At 61.8% G+C, this 13,699-nt stretch overlaps 1 protein-coding gene across 1 annotated transcript; it reads right to left on the bottom strand.

The window, feature by feature from the left end:
• Positions 1–10,014: 10,014 nt before the first annotated feature.
• Positions 10,015–11,528, bottom strand: POU4F3 (POU class 4 homeobox 3). The gene is made up of 2 exons (XM_061343973.1): positions 11,255–11,528; positions 10,015–10,988 (listed from the first exon to the last, which is right to left on the bottom strand). The coding sequence occupies exons 1-2, from the start codon at positions 11,507–11,509 to the stop codon at positions 10,134–10,136; spliced, it is 1,110 nt and encodes a 369-aa protein (XP_061199957.1). The 5' UTR covers positions 11,510–11,528; the 3' UTR covers positions 10,015–10,133.
• Between the last annotated feature and the right edge of the window lie 2,171 nt (positions 11,529–13,699).

Genomic DNA, 13,699 nt, shown 5'->3' with positions numbered 1-13,699 from the left:
GCTCCGCCGCTGCCGCCGCGGCCAGGCTCCGCCGCGCACCATTGGCTGTCCCACACGTCCGTCAGCGGTCGCGGGGGCGGGAGTGCCTCGTGATTGGCCCCCTCACCCGCCGACTTTGAATGGGGCAAGCAAGATGCGTCGGGATTGGCTGAGCGCGGGCGGCCCGAGCCACTTGCGGCATGAGTCACGTGAGGCGTGACCCGGAGAAGGGAACGGATCTGACCTCACGTAAGACGGAACAGGCGGCGGTGAAAAAACCTAAAGCGCGCTCCATCCAATCAGCGGACGGGAATCCATGAGGAACAGCCAATCACATCCCGCGGCGGCGGCGCTCTCCCAACCACAAAAGCCAAATCAGAAGCGTCCTGCCGGGCGCGTCACAGGGGGCGGAGCTCGAGCACAGCCAATGGCGGGGCGCGAGGGAGGGGAAACCTCCCGGAAAATGGAGTTACCGGCAGCAGCCAATGAGCGGGTGGGAAGCGAGAGCCGGCTGCCAATGGGGGAAGGTGCCCCCTTGCGGGCCTGGGCCTGGGCCTGGGCCTGGGCCTGGGGCTGGGCGCGGCGCTGGCTGCCCCCGGCGGCCCCGGCGCGGGGTCCAGCCCCTGCCCCTGCCCCTGCCCCTTACGGCCGCGGGCGCGGTTCCTGCGGGGCAGCCCCGTCCGTGCTGCGGCGCTCGCTCCCCGCGGGGTCAGTGGCGGTCACCCACGTGGTTCCGCTTGCAGCAGGAACCTGTCCGCGCGGGGCCGCCCCGGGGCTGCTGCGCTCGCCTGCGGCGAACCGAGGACGGGCGCAAAGGGCCGCAGCTCCCGGGCTGCAGCGCGGAGGTGGGAAGCGCCCGGGCAGTGCCCGCTGCAGAGGCAGCGTCCGGCGGTGCTGTGCCCAGTGTGGGGAGCCCCGCTGCGGTGGGCACTATGGGGCTGCGTCTGCAGCATCGGCGGTGCCCCGGAGCCGCGCGTCCTTTGGGGCTGGCGGGTGGTGAGCTGGGGACTCGTTACAGGCGTTAACCAGCGAGAGCAAGGGAAGCACACTGCGCTCACACACCCTGTCCCACTCTGATCCCGTGTAACGGAGCCGCTCCACACGCGGGAGAGGGGCCCTTCCTGCGGCACTTGCATCGGGACGGAGCGGGCAGTAACCCCGCAGAGCCGCATTCACTGTGCCGGGGGAGCACACCAGGAGCCATGGGGGGCTTCCCATGTCCGACTGCTTTGATTTTGTGTTCCCGGTTTTCCCACTCCTCTTTTTGTCAACGTTCCTATTGTTAAACTATAAAAACGATGCGAACTGCTGAGGGGCGTCCGGAGGTGCCGCGCTCAGGAGCCCCTCGCAGACTTTGATTTCGCTGCGCTGTTTCTTTATTCATGTGCTTTGCTTTGAGCTGCTGCTTCGAGGACTCCTGACAGCGGCCCCGGGAGCTGCTCCCAGCGTGTCCCCGGCCCCGCACCTCGGTGGGAGCAGCCCCGGGAGCCGGGTTCTCCCCGGGGCCGCTGTCAGGAGCCGTGGGAGGAGCTGGGATAAACTCCTGGGCTCTGCCCAGTGCAGGATGCAAAGAGCCCGTCTGTGCTCCGCGGGGGGAGAGGAGACGGAGCCGCGTTCCCCCCGCGAGTGATCGTCACTTTCTGACAACAGGAGATAAAACAGGTTTTGGACGCGATAGCTCAGCTCCTCCCCAAGCAGCGGGACTGCCTGCCTGCCACCAGCGTCTTTCATCCCCTTTTCATCTGCTTGTTTCGGGATTGTCTCAATAATTTATTAATTACAGGCTGGCAGAGAAAGCTGCCAGCCCCGTCCCTGTGCTCGGGGGGAGCCGGGCCCCGTTCCACGCTGCCCACCCCCTCCCCCGCTCACCTTTGTTTCCTCAAAACATTCCAGCCGCTAATCCTCGGGCTGCAGCTCTTCCAGGAGGAATTAACCTTGAGTCACTGTGACAAGTTCGATGGCCGCTGCCAGTCGGGCAGGATGGGGCTCTTGAAAGCAGCAATCTGTTGTGCTAAACACGGGCTTCCACTCAGTGTCACTAAAAACCTGAGTTCTAGTAACGCAGGGACACCCTCACTAACGAGCCGGCAGAGCAGGCTCCAGGAGCACCGGTACACGGGGACTGCTGCGCACGGACATGCTTGAGTGGACACCGGGGTTGGCGCAGAGTAGGCCTGGCCAGGACCAGCCCATTCACCTCCTGGAAGCGCCTCCGGCTGCGCTCCTGCTGGGAAGCACCTCCAGCAGCAAGGGCTTGGCCAGGAAGAGATGGAAACCCAGACCTAAACCGACTGCGGGACTGCTGCGTCTGCTGGTGCAGTGCGAATGTGGTGAGAACGGACAGGGTTCTGGCCTGGGTTTCCTCTCACTGGTCCACTCCAGGTTTGCTGGGATGGCTCGGAAGCTGCTGCCCCTGCTCCAGAAAGAGCATCCTTCGTGGAGGTTTTTGAACTACAAACCTTTTAAAGTGTCTGATCCCTGTGATTCCTGAAGGGCTGTTCCCTACGCAGTCCCACTTCTCCACCAGGCACACAGGGAGGATGCTTGAAATGTCTCTTTCTGGATACTGCCTCTCAAATCTGCCCAAGTTCCCGAGGTCCAAGCGAGTGGCCTTCTCCTTCCTTGTGGCAGCTGTGTGATAGGAGCTGGTTTTCAGCCCGGAGACGCTGAGTTCCTGTCATTGCTCCTCAGCTGTTCCCAGGGTTGAGGCTGAAGCGTGATGCTGAATCAGAAACTTTGCCCTGGGCTGTCTGCAGGGCTCTGGGCTGCTGCAGGGCCAGCATCTGCCGAGGAGACCCAGCTCCCGCGCCGCAGGGCTGCGTTCCCAAGCTGGCATCGCGCGGCACAGCATTCGCGGCCTCCTGGAGCCGTCGGGGCAGGTCCCGGGGGAGGGAAGGTCCCTGCAGGGCCCGGGGCTCAGCCTGGCTCCAGCCTGTCCCGTTGGCAGGAGCACAGCGCGGCTTTGGCGAAGGGGGGTGCCACGTGCTGGGTCTGTGCATCCCTGGAAGCTGCTTACTCCCAGACCCAGCAGCTCTTGCAAAGCTGTGGGCTGCAGAAAGAGAGATAAACAGGACGGTTGCGGACAATGGTTCTGATCGGGATCTGGCCCCCTCTGTTCTGCTGATGCACGCGTTGTTTAGTCCTCGTGTATTTCTTTAATGCAGAATAGCAAGGAATAAAATGGAAATCGGCTTCACTCTAACTTCACAGCAAGCCTGTTTGTGGAGCAGTGCTCCCATGTTTTCTGACTGCTAGGCTTCTAAATTAAGGACAGGGAAAAGCATTTGTGGTTGTGCTTTTCCGTGAGGTTTAAATAAGTGTTGGGTTTGGAAACCACACCTTGGGAATGCACAGGAAGATCTGAAGGAAGCCTGGACAGCCAGCGATGGGGAGTCCAGCCCCTTGGAGTGCACACTGCAGTGGGGGTACCCACCGTGCCACATCACACTGCACCCTGTCACATCGTACCCATCACATCAGACTGCTCACCCCTCTGCTTCTGCAGCCCTGAAGGGGGATAACATCATTTAAACCCTTCAGTAACCCTGTGGTGGGGCTCCAGAGGAGGATTTGGGGGCAGAAACCCTGGGGCTGGCACCCCCTGCCCCACGTGTGCTGGCTGTGCCCCTCCACCAGCCGTGCCTGTACCGTATTCCCGCTTGACAGTGGGACTGGAGCAGCAGATGGGCCTTGGCACTGTTAGACTTTAACACATCCCTACCCACTGCATCAGCTGCTGCAAGGCGCACACAGACCCTGGCACGGAGCTCCCTGCTCTGGCCTGATGCTTTCCCTGCATTTATATAAATCCTGGTTTTAATGTACGTGGGGAGTCTGAGACTCCCCCAATAATGCAGGACAGGGGCTGCAGAGCTCAGCTGTGGAGGGAGCTGCAGAGATGGGTGTGAGTTCCATGGAGGTGCCCAGTCAGCCAAAGCAGAGGTTTTCGCTCAAACTCAAGCTCGTTGGAAGCTTACAGGTGAAGTACAGCTAACAGAGCCATGCCCAGGCTCTCTGCCTGCTGGTTGTGACATAGTCATCCCCTGCAGCCCCTTGGCCAGGAGCGACCGAGCCACCCAACACCCAGCTCCTTCTGGAAGCACTGGAGACCAGTGACAGCCACAGGCCACTGCACACTCGGCTTGGAATTCTGGGGGTGTCCAAGGAAACTTCTGCCTGCCACGGAGCTGACATTGATAGAAACAGACCATTAAAAAGCTCTGTGATATTCTGTTCTCCTGCTTCACGTCCCTCTCTGCCTTTGTTGCTGCTGGCGTTGTATGCATTATTGATGTGCCTAGGTGCTGCTGCTCTCCCGTTTCCACCGCCGCCGCTCCCGCTGCCGCAGGACCTCGCTGTGCTGCCATCAGGCGATGCCCGGGGACGTGGCAGCAGGGCTCAGTCACCGGTGACCCCACAGCAGAGCCCCGCTGCCGAGCAGCCTGGTCTCGGCTCTGGGGGGCAGACCCGGCTCCCGGCTGGCGGGTGGGGGCTGTACACGGGCGCTGGGGTGCCCCGGGTGCACCTCTGCTCGTGCCGGGCTCTCCTCCACCTCTGACCACGGCTTCTGCTCGTCCTGGGCCCCTTCCCCAGGCCGCGCTGCCGGGGCTGGCTCAGCTCCCTCGCAGAGCACGGGTGCAGGGGCAGGGTGCGGGGGCAGACGCGGTTTGGCCGAGTGCTGCCAGGGCTGGAGTGTCCCCGGACCCCACCGGCGCCACCCCAGGAGAGCAGGATGGGGCGGGCGCCGGGAACAGCCGCGGGGTCAGCTCAGGGGACAGCCCCGGGACAGCTCCGTTTCCCTTCCCGGTGGGAGACGGGGGCTGGGGTGCCCACGTGCCAGCCTCGTGCGTGTGCATGTGATGGGGTACAGGGGAGAGGAGAACTTCCACGGAGCACTGAAAATGTGCCTGGTTCCCTGCGAGACCAGGAGCGCTCCATCGGGGTTAATATTTAATGAGGCAGCTTTGGGATAGAAGCTGTCTGGTGGAGGACAGGGGGGACGCGCTCTCCTGCTCCTGCAGCGGAATGCGAGGGTCCCCAGTGTCCTCATCCCCGGGGGATGAGGCTGGCAGAGGCCATGGGAGTGACATGTGGGGGGCTGCAGGAGTGATGGGATCTGTGCTGCCCCGGGGGGAGCTCCCAATCCCATCTCCTTTTGCTTGCGGTGAATCGGAGCGAAGCGGCTCCTCGTGCTCCACTCGGGTCTGCCGCACCATCCCACAGAACGGCACTGGTGTGGAATCCCGGGACACGGCGCCTCACGGCTGGTTTGCTCAGGTTTCCTCGGTGGGAGCTAATGCGTTTTCCATGTTAAGGTGCCTGCACGTGGCATCCAACGCGACTGCGACACAGAGCCACTGACACTGCGTGACTGGCCCATGTGCCCCGTGTGCAGGGGCTCTGAGCATCGCTCTGCATCCCCTGGGCAGCGCCAGCCTGCACTGACCCCAGGTACCCAAGGGCTCCTGGCAGCACGTGGCCAGGGGCAGACGGGACTGTGCAGCCTCTGGCGCATTCGGGCTGGGCGGTGTCACTGGTTCTGGGGGGAAGAGACAAGGATGGATCGAACCTCAGAAGCAGTTGGTTACAAACGGGATGCAGATGGGGAGAGCTGGGGCCTGGCTCTATGCGGAGAACCCCAGGAATGTTCTGACCAAGCACTGATGCTGCCAACAGGGTTGAAATGCCTCACAACTCAAATTCTATGGTCTAAAGACCCCTGGGTGTTGCCAGGGAGCCCTTGGACCACTGTGTGCTCCCCATTGCATCCCTCTCCCCCACAGGAGTCCCTGTGCCACCATCCTCCCCCCGCTGCAGCATCCCCAGTGTTCCCAGGGTCCTGCAGCAGGGCTTGCCCTGTGTAAACAAGGGCTTGTGTAAGCTCGCAGAAGACTGGTGTGAGACACAGCAGCCTCGAGGAGGAGGGAATCAGAGGATTCCCTGCAAATCCATCTGCCCTACATCTCCTCTCCGTTCTGATCTCCAAACTCATGCAAGTTTAAAAAGCAAGTAAATGCCGGCAGTGATTAACCTCCCCACCGCTCCCGGCTTCCTGCTCTCCTGGGAAGAGAAGCTGCCAAGGAAAGGTGTAACCCAGGGGGAGCAGAGAGCAGGTCCCAGCCGCAGCCCAGTGCAGTCTAGTCCAGACCCCTCAGCATCCAGCCCCTTGGTGCTTCCTTCTGCACACGAGGCTTGTAGAGCCTCTTGCATGTCGCCGTGGAGCGCAGGGTGCAGGGTGACTGTTACCAGATCCCGAACTTATGATTATTGCACTTATGGCCCAGAAACATTTCACGAATCCTCAGCAATGCCCCAGCAAAGGCAGCAAAGCTGCAGCTGAGACAAAGGTGATTTCCAGCGCACCCCCTTCTGCTCTGACAGCGCCTGCAACCAGGGCTCCCTGCTCTGACCCAGTACAGCCCCTCCTGCCCCACAGACACCTACCTGAGCCCCGGCACCCACAGGCAGGGTGGCTGGGAGCAGGTCTGGGTCTCAGTGCCTCTGAGGCCACCCCTACTGCACGCTCTGTGTAGGAACTCCACATGCAGCAGGCAGTTGGAGACGTTTGCCATGTGTCAGTGCCATCGTACAGCGGCTGATCCGGGTTCATGGAGCATTGTTGTACATTTTTAATTCCCTTTGGATCTGAAAACAAAGTGTTTCATTTTCCTCGTGTGCTCTTTTGCTCCTCAATTCAAAATTCGATTGAAAATGTTGTGACGTATGTCTCCAAACAGACCTCTAAATTTGCTTAAAGAAACAAAGTCTAAGCCATGTCTTGGTTATGGAATAAATTTGTATCTGACATTTCCAGGCTAACTGCAAAGCACAACTGGTGTCATTGAAGACAAACTCATTGAATTGCTCTAAAATACCCTGCCCTGGAGATAACTACTGGGGCTCTACGGCTGGAATGAGTTCCTCTTGCTTTACACCAGTGAGCAGCAGGGCTTCCTCTCCTGTCAGAGGGTCTCCAAGCCAGCGGGTGACAGAGGGGCCAGGCCGGTCCCTGTGCTGAGATGCTGGGGACAGCGGGGTGTTGGGAAGAGTGGGCTGCCAGGCCAGATGCCCCTTCTTGGAACAGAGATGGGCATCCAGGAACTATCCTGGAGCTGCTCTGAGCACTGATCCCGTGCTCAGCTGGGCTGAAATGGGCTGAGTTGGGCTGAATTGAACTGGACTGGGGTGATCTGAACAGGACCACATTGCCTGGGGTGCTGGCACTCCGCGTCCGCCTTCCCCAGTGCCATGGCATTCCTCAGCCTGAGGTCCCCCATCTCTGGGTGTGGATGCTGATCCTCCCTCCTGCCGTGTGGAGCACAGCCCAGGCAGAGGGCCCTGCGCGGAGGCTGGGCTGATGGCATGAAGCAGTTCCATCAGATGCTGCTGGCCTAAGGAACGTTGTATCCCAAACTCGATGTGTCCCCAGGGGAGGGCGAACCTCCTCCTCCCAAACTCGGGAGAAGTAAAACGTTGGAGCGGGGAAGTGCAGAGAAAAAAAGACACTGGAAGAAGGGGTTTTTGCAGCTGAAAATCACTGAGTATCTCTGGAAAACAAATGTGGGACTTGATGGTGTTAAAGGTCTTTTCCAACCCAGCTGATCGTATGGCCTTGCTCCCACACCTCACCCTACCCTGCACACCTCAACACCCTCCCGCACACCCCAAACCCCTGCACCCCCAGCCTTCTCATGCCTGTTGTCCCCACATGCCCCATCCCGAGGCTGTCACCTCCCTGTTGTCATCATCCGTCGTCCCCCCCCCCTTTCCACAGCATGCTTTTGTACATCTGGGGCTCCCCCCCACCTCCCGTGCTATCAGATGTGCCTCTATTGATTTGCTCCCTGCACTTGTTTTTATTGTTCATTATTACTGGGATCATTTTTCCATCCCCCGTGCATGAAGGGAGGTTTGGTGTAAGAATCAACGGGGTGAGCACCGCCGGTGGCTTGTTTGGTTCTCTGCGCTTTCATCCTCCGTGCGCAGCCCCCGGGAGGCGGCGAGAGGCGGATTGAGGAGCGAGCACGGAGTGGGGAAGAAAATAACGAACTGACTGTTCAGAAACCCGAGACCGGGGATGCCCGCGGGACACGCACCGGCTGCGCCCGGCATCTCCCAGCCCAGCTCCCGGTGCAGGGGCTCACTGAAGGGATTGTGCTTCCTCAGCAGGCCTGGCCTGTGGGAAGTGGTCTTGGGAGGAAGGAAGTGTCCCGGGGAGGTCCCCCAGCCCTGCGGACCAGGACAAGGAGCCCCGCGGTCCGCCAGGAAGCGGGGAGTCCTGATCCTCACGCACCTGGAGAGAGCGACAGGGAGCGGAGGGAGCTTTGGAGGCGGCTCCTCACCGAGCCGGTGCCCTGGGAGGGTGAGAGAGGCCCCGGCGCAGTCCGGCACAGCCAGGGGAAGGCTCAGGCATCGGCAGTGACTAAAGGAGCTCGTAGGTGACCTCCAGAGCCAAGCCTCGGGAGAGGTGTCGGGTCCTGTGTGTGGGGCAGGGCAAGGCACAAACCTGCACCTGCCGGGTGGAAATAAACCCGGGGTTTGCAAAGAGGGAAATCCGGGCAGAGCCTCTGCAGTGCTGTGTCCATGCAGGGAAACTGGGAATACAGGGCAGGGAGCAAGGAGGAACAGGAGCTTCAGGTCTCCTGGTCAGCGTGTTTGAGTGGGAGGAGAAGCCCACGGGAGCCCGCTTCTGGGACAACGACTGCAAGTCTGGGAGAGTTCCTTTACGGCTGGGTTTACACCTTTAAGCCATTTCTCCAGACCTGGCCAAACGAATAAATGCAGAATTGTCACAAAAAGTGCAGATCTCGGCAAAACCAGCCCCCAGAAGTGACGCTGCGGTGACACCTTTGCCATGGTAAGAATAAGCACGATCCGATGTCCTCCAGAAGCAAACAGGCAGGAAGATAACGGCCACCACGGCTGTAAGGCTCTCAGGTAGGTGAGCAGAAACACGGGCTAAGCGAGGCTTAACGCAGCCCGGGAGGACAATAACCTGGTCCGAGGACAGCTTTGGGAGCTGTCGCATGCTGGAACGTAAAGGCTTGTGAAGCAGCGGGGTTTGGCCGGGGGTTCAGGCTGATCCCTCCTCCCGAGCCAGCAGCACCGCGCTTAGACCGAGCCCCAGTCCCGCCGCCCCGACGGCCGCCGGAACCGGTCTCCAGCCCGAGGGGCGACCTCCGGGGGACGCTGCCGGCCATGCACGGGACAAGGGAAGGGACGGAACCGCCTCTTACCTGGCTCGTTTGCATAAAAGCGCCCGCGGAAAGGCCCCGCGTCCGGCGGCACCGGCAGAGTCGGGGGACGGATGCCGCCTGGGCTGCGCTCGGCCCCTTTGATCCTGCGGTAGGAGATTAATATTGCATCATCCTTATCTTAAGTGTTCAGGACCCACAATATAATGTAATGGCATAAGGGCATTTATTATTGAAGGACATTTGACTGGGGACAAATGAGGAGCTGCCAGGGGAAACGCGGAGCGAAGGAGTGCCCCGGCTCCCGGCAATTGCCAGGCTGGATTTGAGAGGTCGCTGATCCTTCCCTAACGGGGGAGGCGGCTGGGACCCGGCTCCCCGTTTGATGTTTGTCACTCGTTGAAACGCTGAAGGGAAATATTCCGAGGAGGCTCGCGCTCGTTCATTTTTAATCGTTAAGGTGCTTCTGGGGGTCGTAAATAAAAACCTATTCCCCTTCTAAAGAGCATCAGAAACGAGCCCGCGGTGGCTTTTGCCTGTGCTCCCACCCGACAGGCGGGACGAGCCCGGGGGCTGCTGCCGAGTCATCGGGCGGCACCGGGGGCCCGGCGGGGCACAGCCCCGGCCCATTTCCGGGGGGTGTTGGTTTGGTCTGCACTGGCCGGTGTTTCCTTCGGTGCTGCCCGCGCGGGCGGCGAGGAAAGACACGTCTCTTCGGGTGGAAAAATAAAGCTTTATTCCGGGGCGGGGGGAGCGGGGAGCGGCGGCTCTGCCCGGGGCGGCGCTGCCCGTCCGGGAAACCGCGGACCCTCCGCCGCCGCCGCGATCGGCTCCGGTCCCGGGGTCCGGGATGTCCCGGAGACGCCGGGGGATGCGCGGGGCCGTCCCGTCCCGTCCCGGGGGTGCGATGAGGCGGCGCCGTCGGGGCTGTCGGTGCCGGTGAGGCGGGCCCGGGCGCCGTCAGTGCACCGCCGAGTACTTCATGCGCTTCTGCTTCTGCCGCTGGTTGCAGAACCAGACGCGCACCACGTTCTTCTTGAGGTCCAGCTTCTCGGCGATGGCCGCGATCTTCTCCGCGGAGGGCCGCGGCTGCAGCGCGAAGAACGCCTCCAGCGAGCGCTTCTCGGGCGCGGCGATCGAGGTCCGCTTGCGCTTGCGCTCGGCGCCCGGCAGCAGGTCGGGGCCCGCGGCGCCGTCGCGGTGCGCGGCCTCGGCGCCGTCCAGCCAGGCCTGGAGCACGGGCCGCAGCGCTGCCATGTTATTGTGCGACAGCGTCAGCGACTCGAAGCGGCAGATCGTGCTCTGGCTGAGCGCGCCCACCCCCGGCAGCTGCAGCGCCGCCAGCGCCGCCCCCACGTCGGCCTGCGTCACCCCCAGCCGCACCCGCCGCTGCTTGAACCGCTCCGCGAAGGCCTCCAGCTCCCGCGGGTCCGACCCCACTTCGGGCGCGGCTGGTGGCGGCGGCGGCCCCCCTGGGGCGCCCACGGGCAGGGCCAGGGGGGCTGCGGGCGGCAGCGGCGGCGGCAGCGGCTCGGGCAGCCCCCCGACGGCCAGCGGCGAGGAGAGGTGCTCCAGGAGGTCGCCGCCGTCCAGCGCCGGGTGCGGGAGCGGGTGCGGGAGTGCGGCGGGCAGCGGGAGGGCGGCGGCGGCGCAAGGGACGCCGCTCATGGCGGAGAACGCGGCGTCCGGCTTGAAGGGGGGGTGATGATGGTGGTGGGGGAGGCCCTTGGCGTGGGGGGCGATGTCGACGGCGGCCAGAGCCTCCGCGCGGGCCAGCAGGCTCTCATCAAAGCTCCCGAATATATTGCCCTGGAGCTGCGAGCAAGAACGCGCATGGCGGAGTCAGTGGGGAATATTGTCATCTCCGGCTGAAAAACCTGCCCCGGCACCTCCTCGGAGCTCAGGTCATAAAAATTAATAGGAAGGCAGCTCGCGCAGACGTGCGGATCAGAGACGGGAGCGGGAGAGGGGGGAGAGGGGCGCCGAGACGCGCGAGTGTTTCTGGTGACATGAAAAAAACATTAAGTCGGTGCCTGTCAGAAAATGTGCCTCAAAGCGGTAATTCCGCTCCGTCTACGTACCTGCGGGGCCGGGAGGCAAACTCTGCGCATCGCCTCTGCGCTGGCGTGCAGGCTGGAGAACTTGGGCTCCTGCAGGGCGGCGGGCATGGTGAAGGGCTGCTTGGCGTTCAGGGCCATCGTCCTGCGCCCCTCGCGGGTGTGCAGCCCCTGGCATCGACTTGGGGCTCGCTCCCTGCCCCGCCGCTGCCCGAGTGAGCGATGTTCGATGGCAGCGCTGCCTCTGCGCGCCCGCTCCCCCCCCGCATCTTCACTCATCTTACATGCTGCCTGCCAGGAGCGGGCCCCGCGCAGGCGTGCAGTGCAGTGCAGTGCAGTGCAGTGCGGTGCTGTGCTGCTCTGTGCTGTGCAGTGCGGTACTGTGCAGTGGGGCAGCGCGGGCAACGCGCGGGCGACACACGGGCAGCGGGACCTCCTGGCCGCCCTCCTCAGCGCTCTGCTCGGGGCGGCGGGACGCGCCGTCAGGGCCCGGAGCCACTCGCAGCCCCGGGCATCATCGGCAGTGGCTCCGCTCCGGGACCGGAGGGCCCGGGGACACGCCGTTGGCCGCGGCCGCAAGGAGCTTCCCGCGGACAGGACCAGTGCCGGGGGTACCGGCTGCTGCCGGCCCGGGCCCGCTCCCCCCCTCGGAGCTCGGGTTCAATCCCGTGAAAAGCGGTGTCGAGCGCGGGGCGTGGTAAAACGAGCAGGGGGCTCCGAGCGCTGCCAAGGGTGTTGTGGGCTGGAGGTGCGGGAGGGGGGAGAGACCCCCCAGTGCTGCCAATGCCCCCCGCATTCCCTCACACCTCGGGAGATATCGCCCCGACATTTCCACAGCTCCGCTCGTGAGTGGTCCAGGTTTCGCACCTCTTCAGGCACTCGATGGTCCGGGCCCGCTGCGGGTTCGGCAGGGCTGAAACCACCCAAGTAAAAACCTGCCGCTGGATTTAAAGCTTCCGAAAGCTCTGCGGGGCTCAGGGACAGCAGACCGGGGCCGCAGGGGCCGCTCTCCCGGCTCCCTGACACCGCCGCCAAGCGGGCCCTGCGCGGGAGCGGCGGCAGTGACGGGCTGCGGAGCTGCTGCCCGCCGGAGCGGGGGGGGAACCGGACGGCGGCGCCGAGGAGGGCTCCGGGAGGCAGCACCACGGACAGCGCCGGGGCCGCAGCACCGCGGAGAGCGCCATGGGGTGCGCAGGGCCGCGGGGTCCCCGCACCGGGGCGCGCAGCGGGGTCGGAGCGCGGGGTCTCCGCGCTGCGGGAGCAGGGAGCTGGCAAAGCGGCCTCCTCCCCGCGCTGCGCTGGCTGCGGCAAAGCTGCGAGCCCTGATTTGCGATGAAACATTTAAAGGAAATCATTTATATTTCAGAGGGCCTAAAGAGCTGCATGAAAGTTTTATCTGAAGTGGCACCATATTTACAGCAGCCCTGCTGGGGTGCGAGTAATTAATAGAGGGATAAATTTCAAGTCTTTGTTTGGTTTTGTTTTGAACCCTCCCTCCCTCCAGTGCTGTCTGGTTAACACAGATAAAGAAGAGGATCTGAATGGGAAGCTGGGGGTAAAGCCAGAGGCAGCGCCTGCTGCTGAGAGCACATCTATCTGCCCTGGCTCCAGGATCATTTGCACTGGGCCGGCATCTTTTTTCCATCTCTCCCTTGTTGTTTCCTTCCTTTTCAAGCAAGGAGGAAACAGAAAAGTGGGAACGCCTCCTTCCCAATTCCCGAGGGCTGTCCGGAGGCTGCGCTGCAGCTGAGCATCACCCCTTGGGTATGGAGCTCAGGTTGGGGTTCCAGCTCTGAGCACTTCTCTGTCACAGCCCACCCGGACACACTCCCTGCTGCCTGTTCCAAGCACAGGTTTTTCCTTCGCTCCTGACAGCAGCTGCTTTGAACGAAACTGGGCTGGGTAATGGAGCTGCTGCGCTCCCTGTAATTAAAGCTGTGAAATATTGATGTTCCTGGCCCTGTTGGCTGCCGTTACACCTCACAAACAGGGGAGAGGAGTCCAAAGGATAAACAATAACAAGTTAAAAGAGCTCAGGTGGTTTGCCATCAGAAACTATCTGCAGGCTCAAAGGTGTCACTGCAATAGATTTCAGAGATCATTCACCTACTGGTAAATAATTAATGGTATTTCTGGAAGAAAAAACCCACCAAACCCTGATGAAACATCATGAGAGACTCGCTGAAAATCTGAAGGGAAAAATCACATTCAAAGCATGTGCTATTTTGCACTTGATCACGATTCAAAGGTTCTGGTTTTTAATACACCAAAATATTCTGTTGTTATTTGGAATGTAACTCAAAGCCCATCACAGTCAGCGCGCTGGCGATAAGCTCTTGGCTTCATGGCATTAATTCAGTTTAGTTTAAAAATGCTATAGTAAATGCTTACACAGGGCTGATGGGAAGTTTGAAATACAACCATGTGTTACTTCACACACGGTTCACGCTGACTCCATGTCTTCATGCT

This window comes from Neopsephotus bourkii, unplaced genomic scaffold (genome assembly GCF_033783945.1).
Source record: "Neopsephotus bourkii isolate Nb327-2 ecotype Australia unplaced genomic scaffold, CSIRO-AGI_Nbou_v1 NB_1846, whole genome shotgun sequence".
Classification (NCBI taxonomy): domain Eukaryota; kingdom Metazoa; phylum Chordata; class Aves; order Psittaciformes; family Psittacidae; genus Neopsephotus; species Neopsephotus bourkii.
This window is presented reverse-complemented; position numbering and strand designations above follow the sequence as displayed.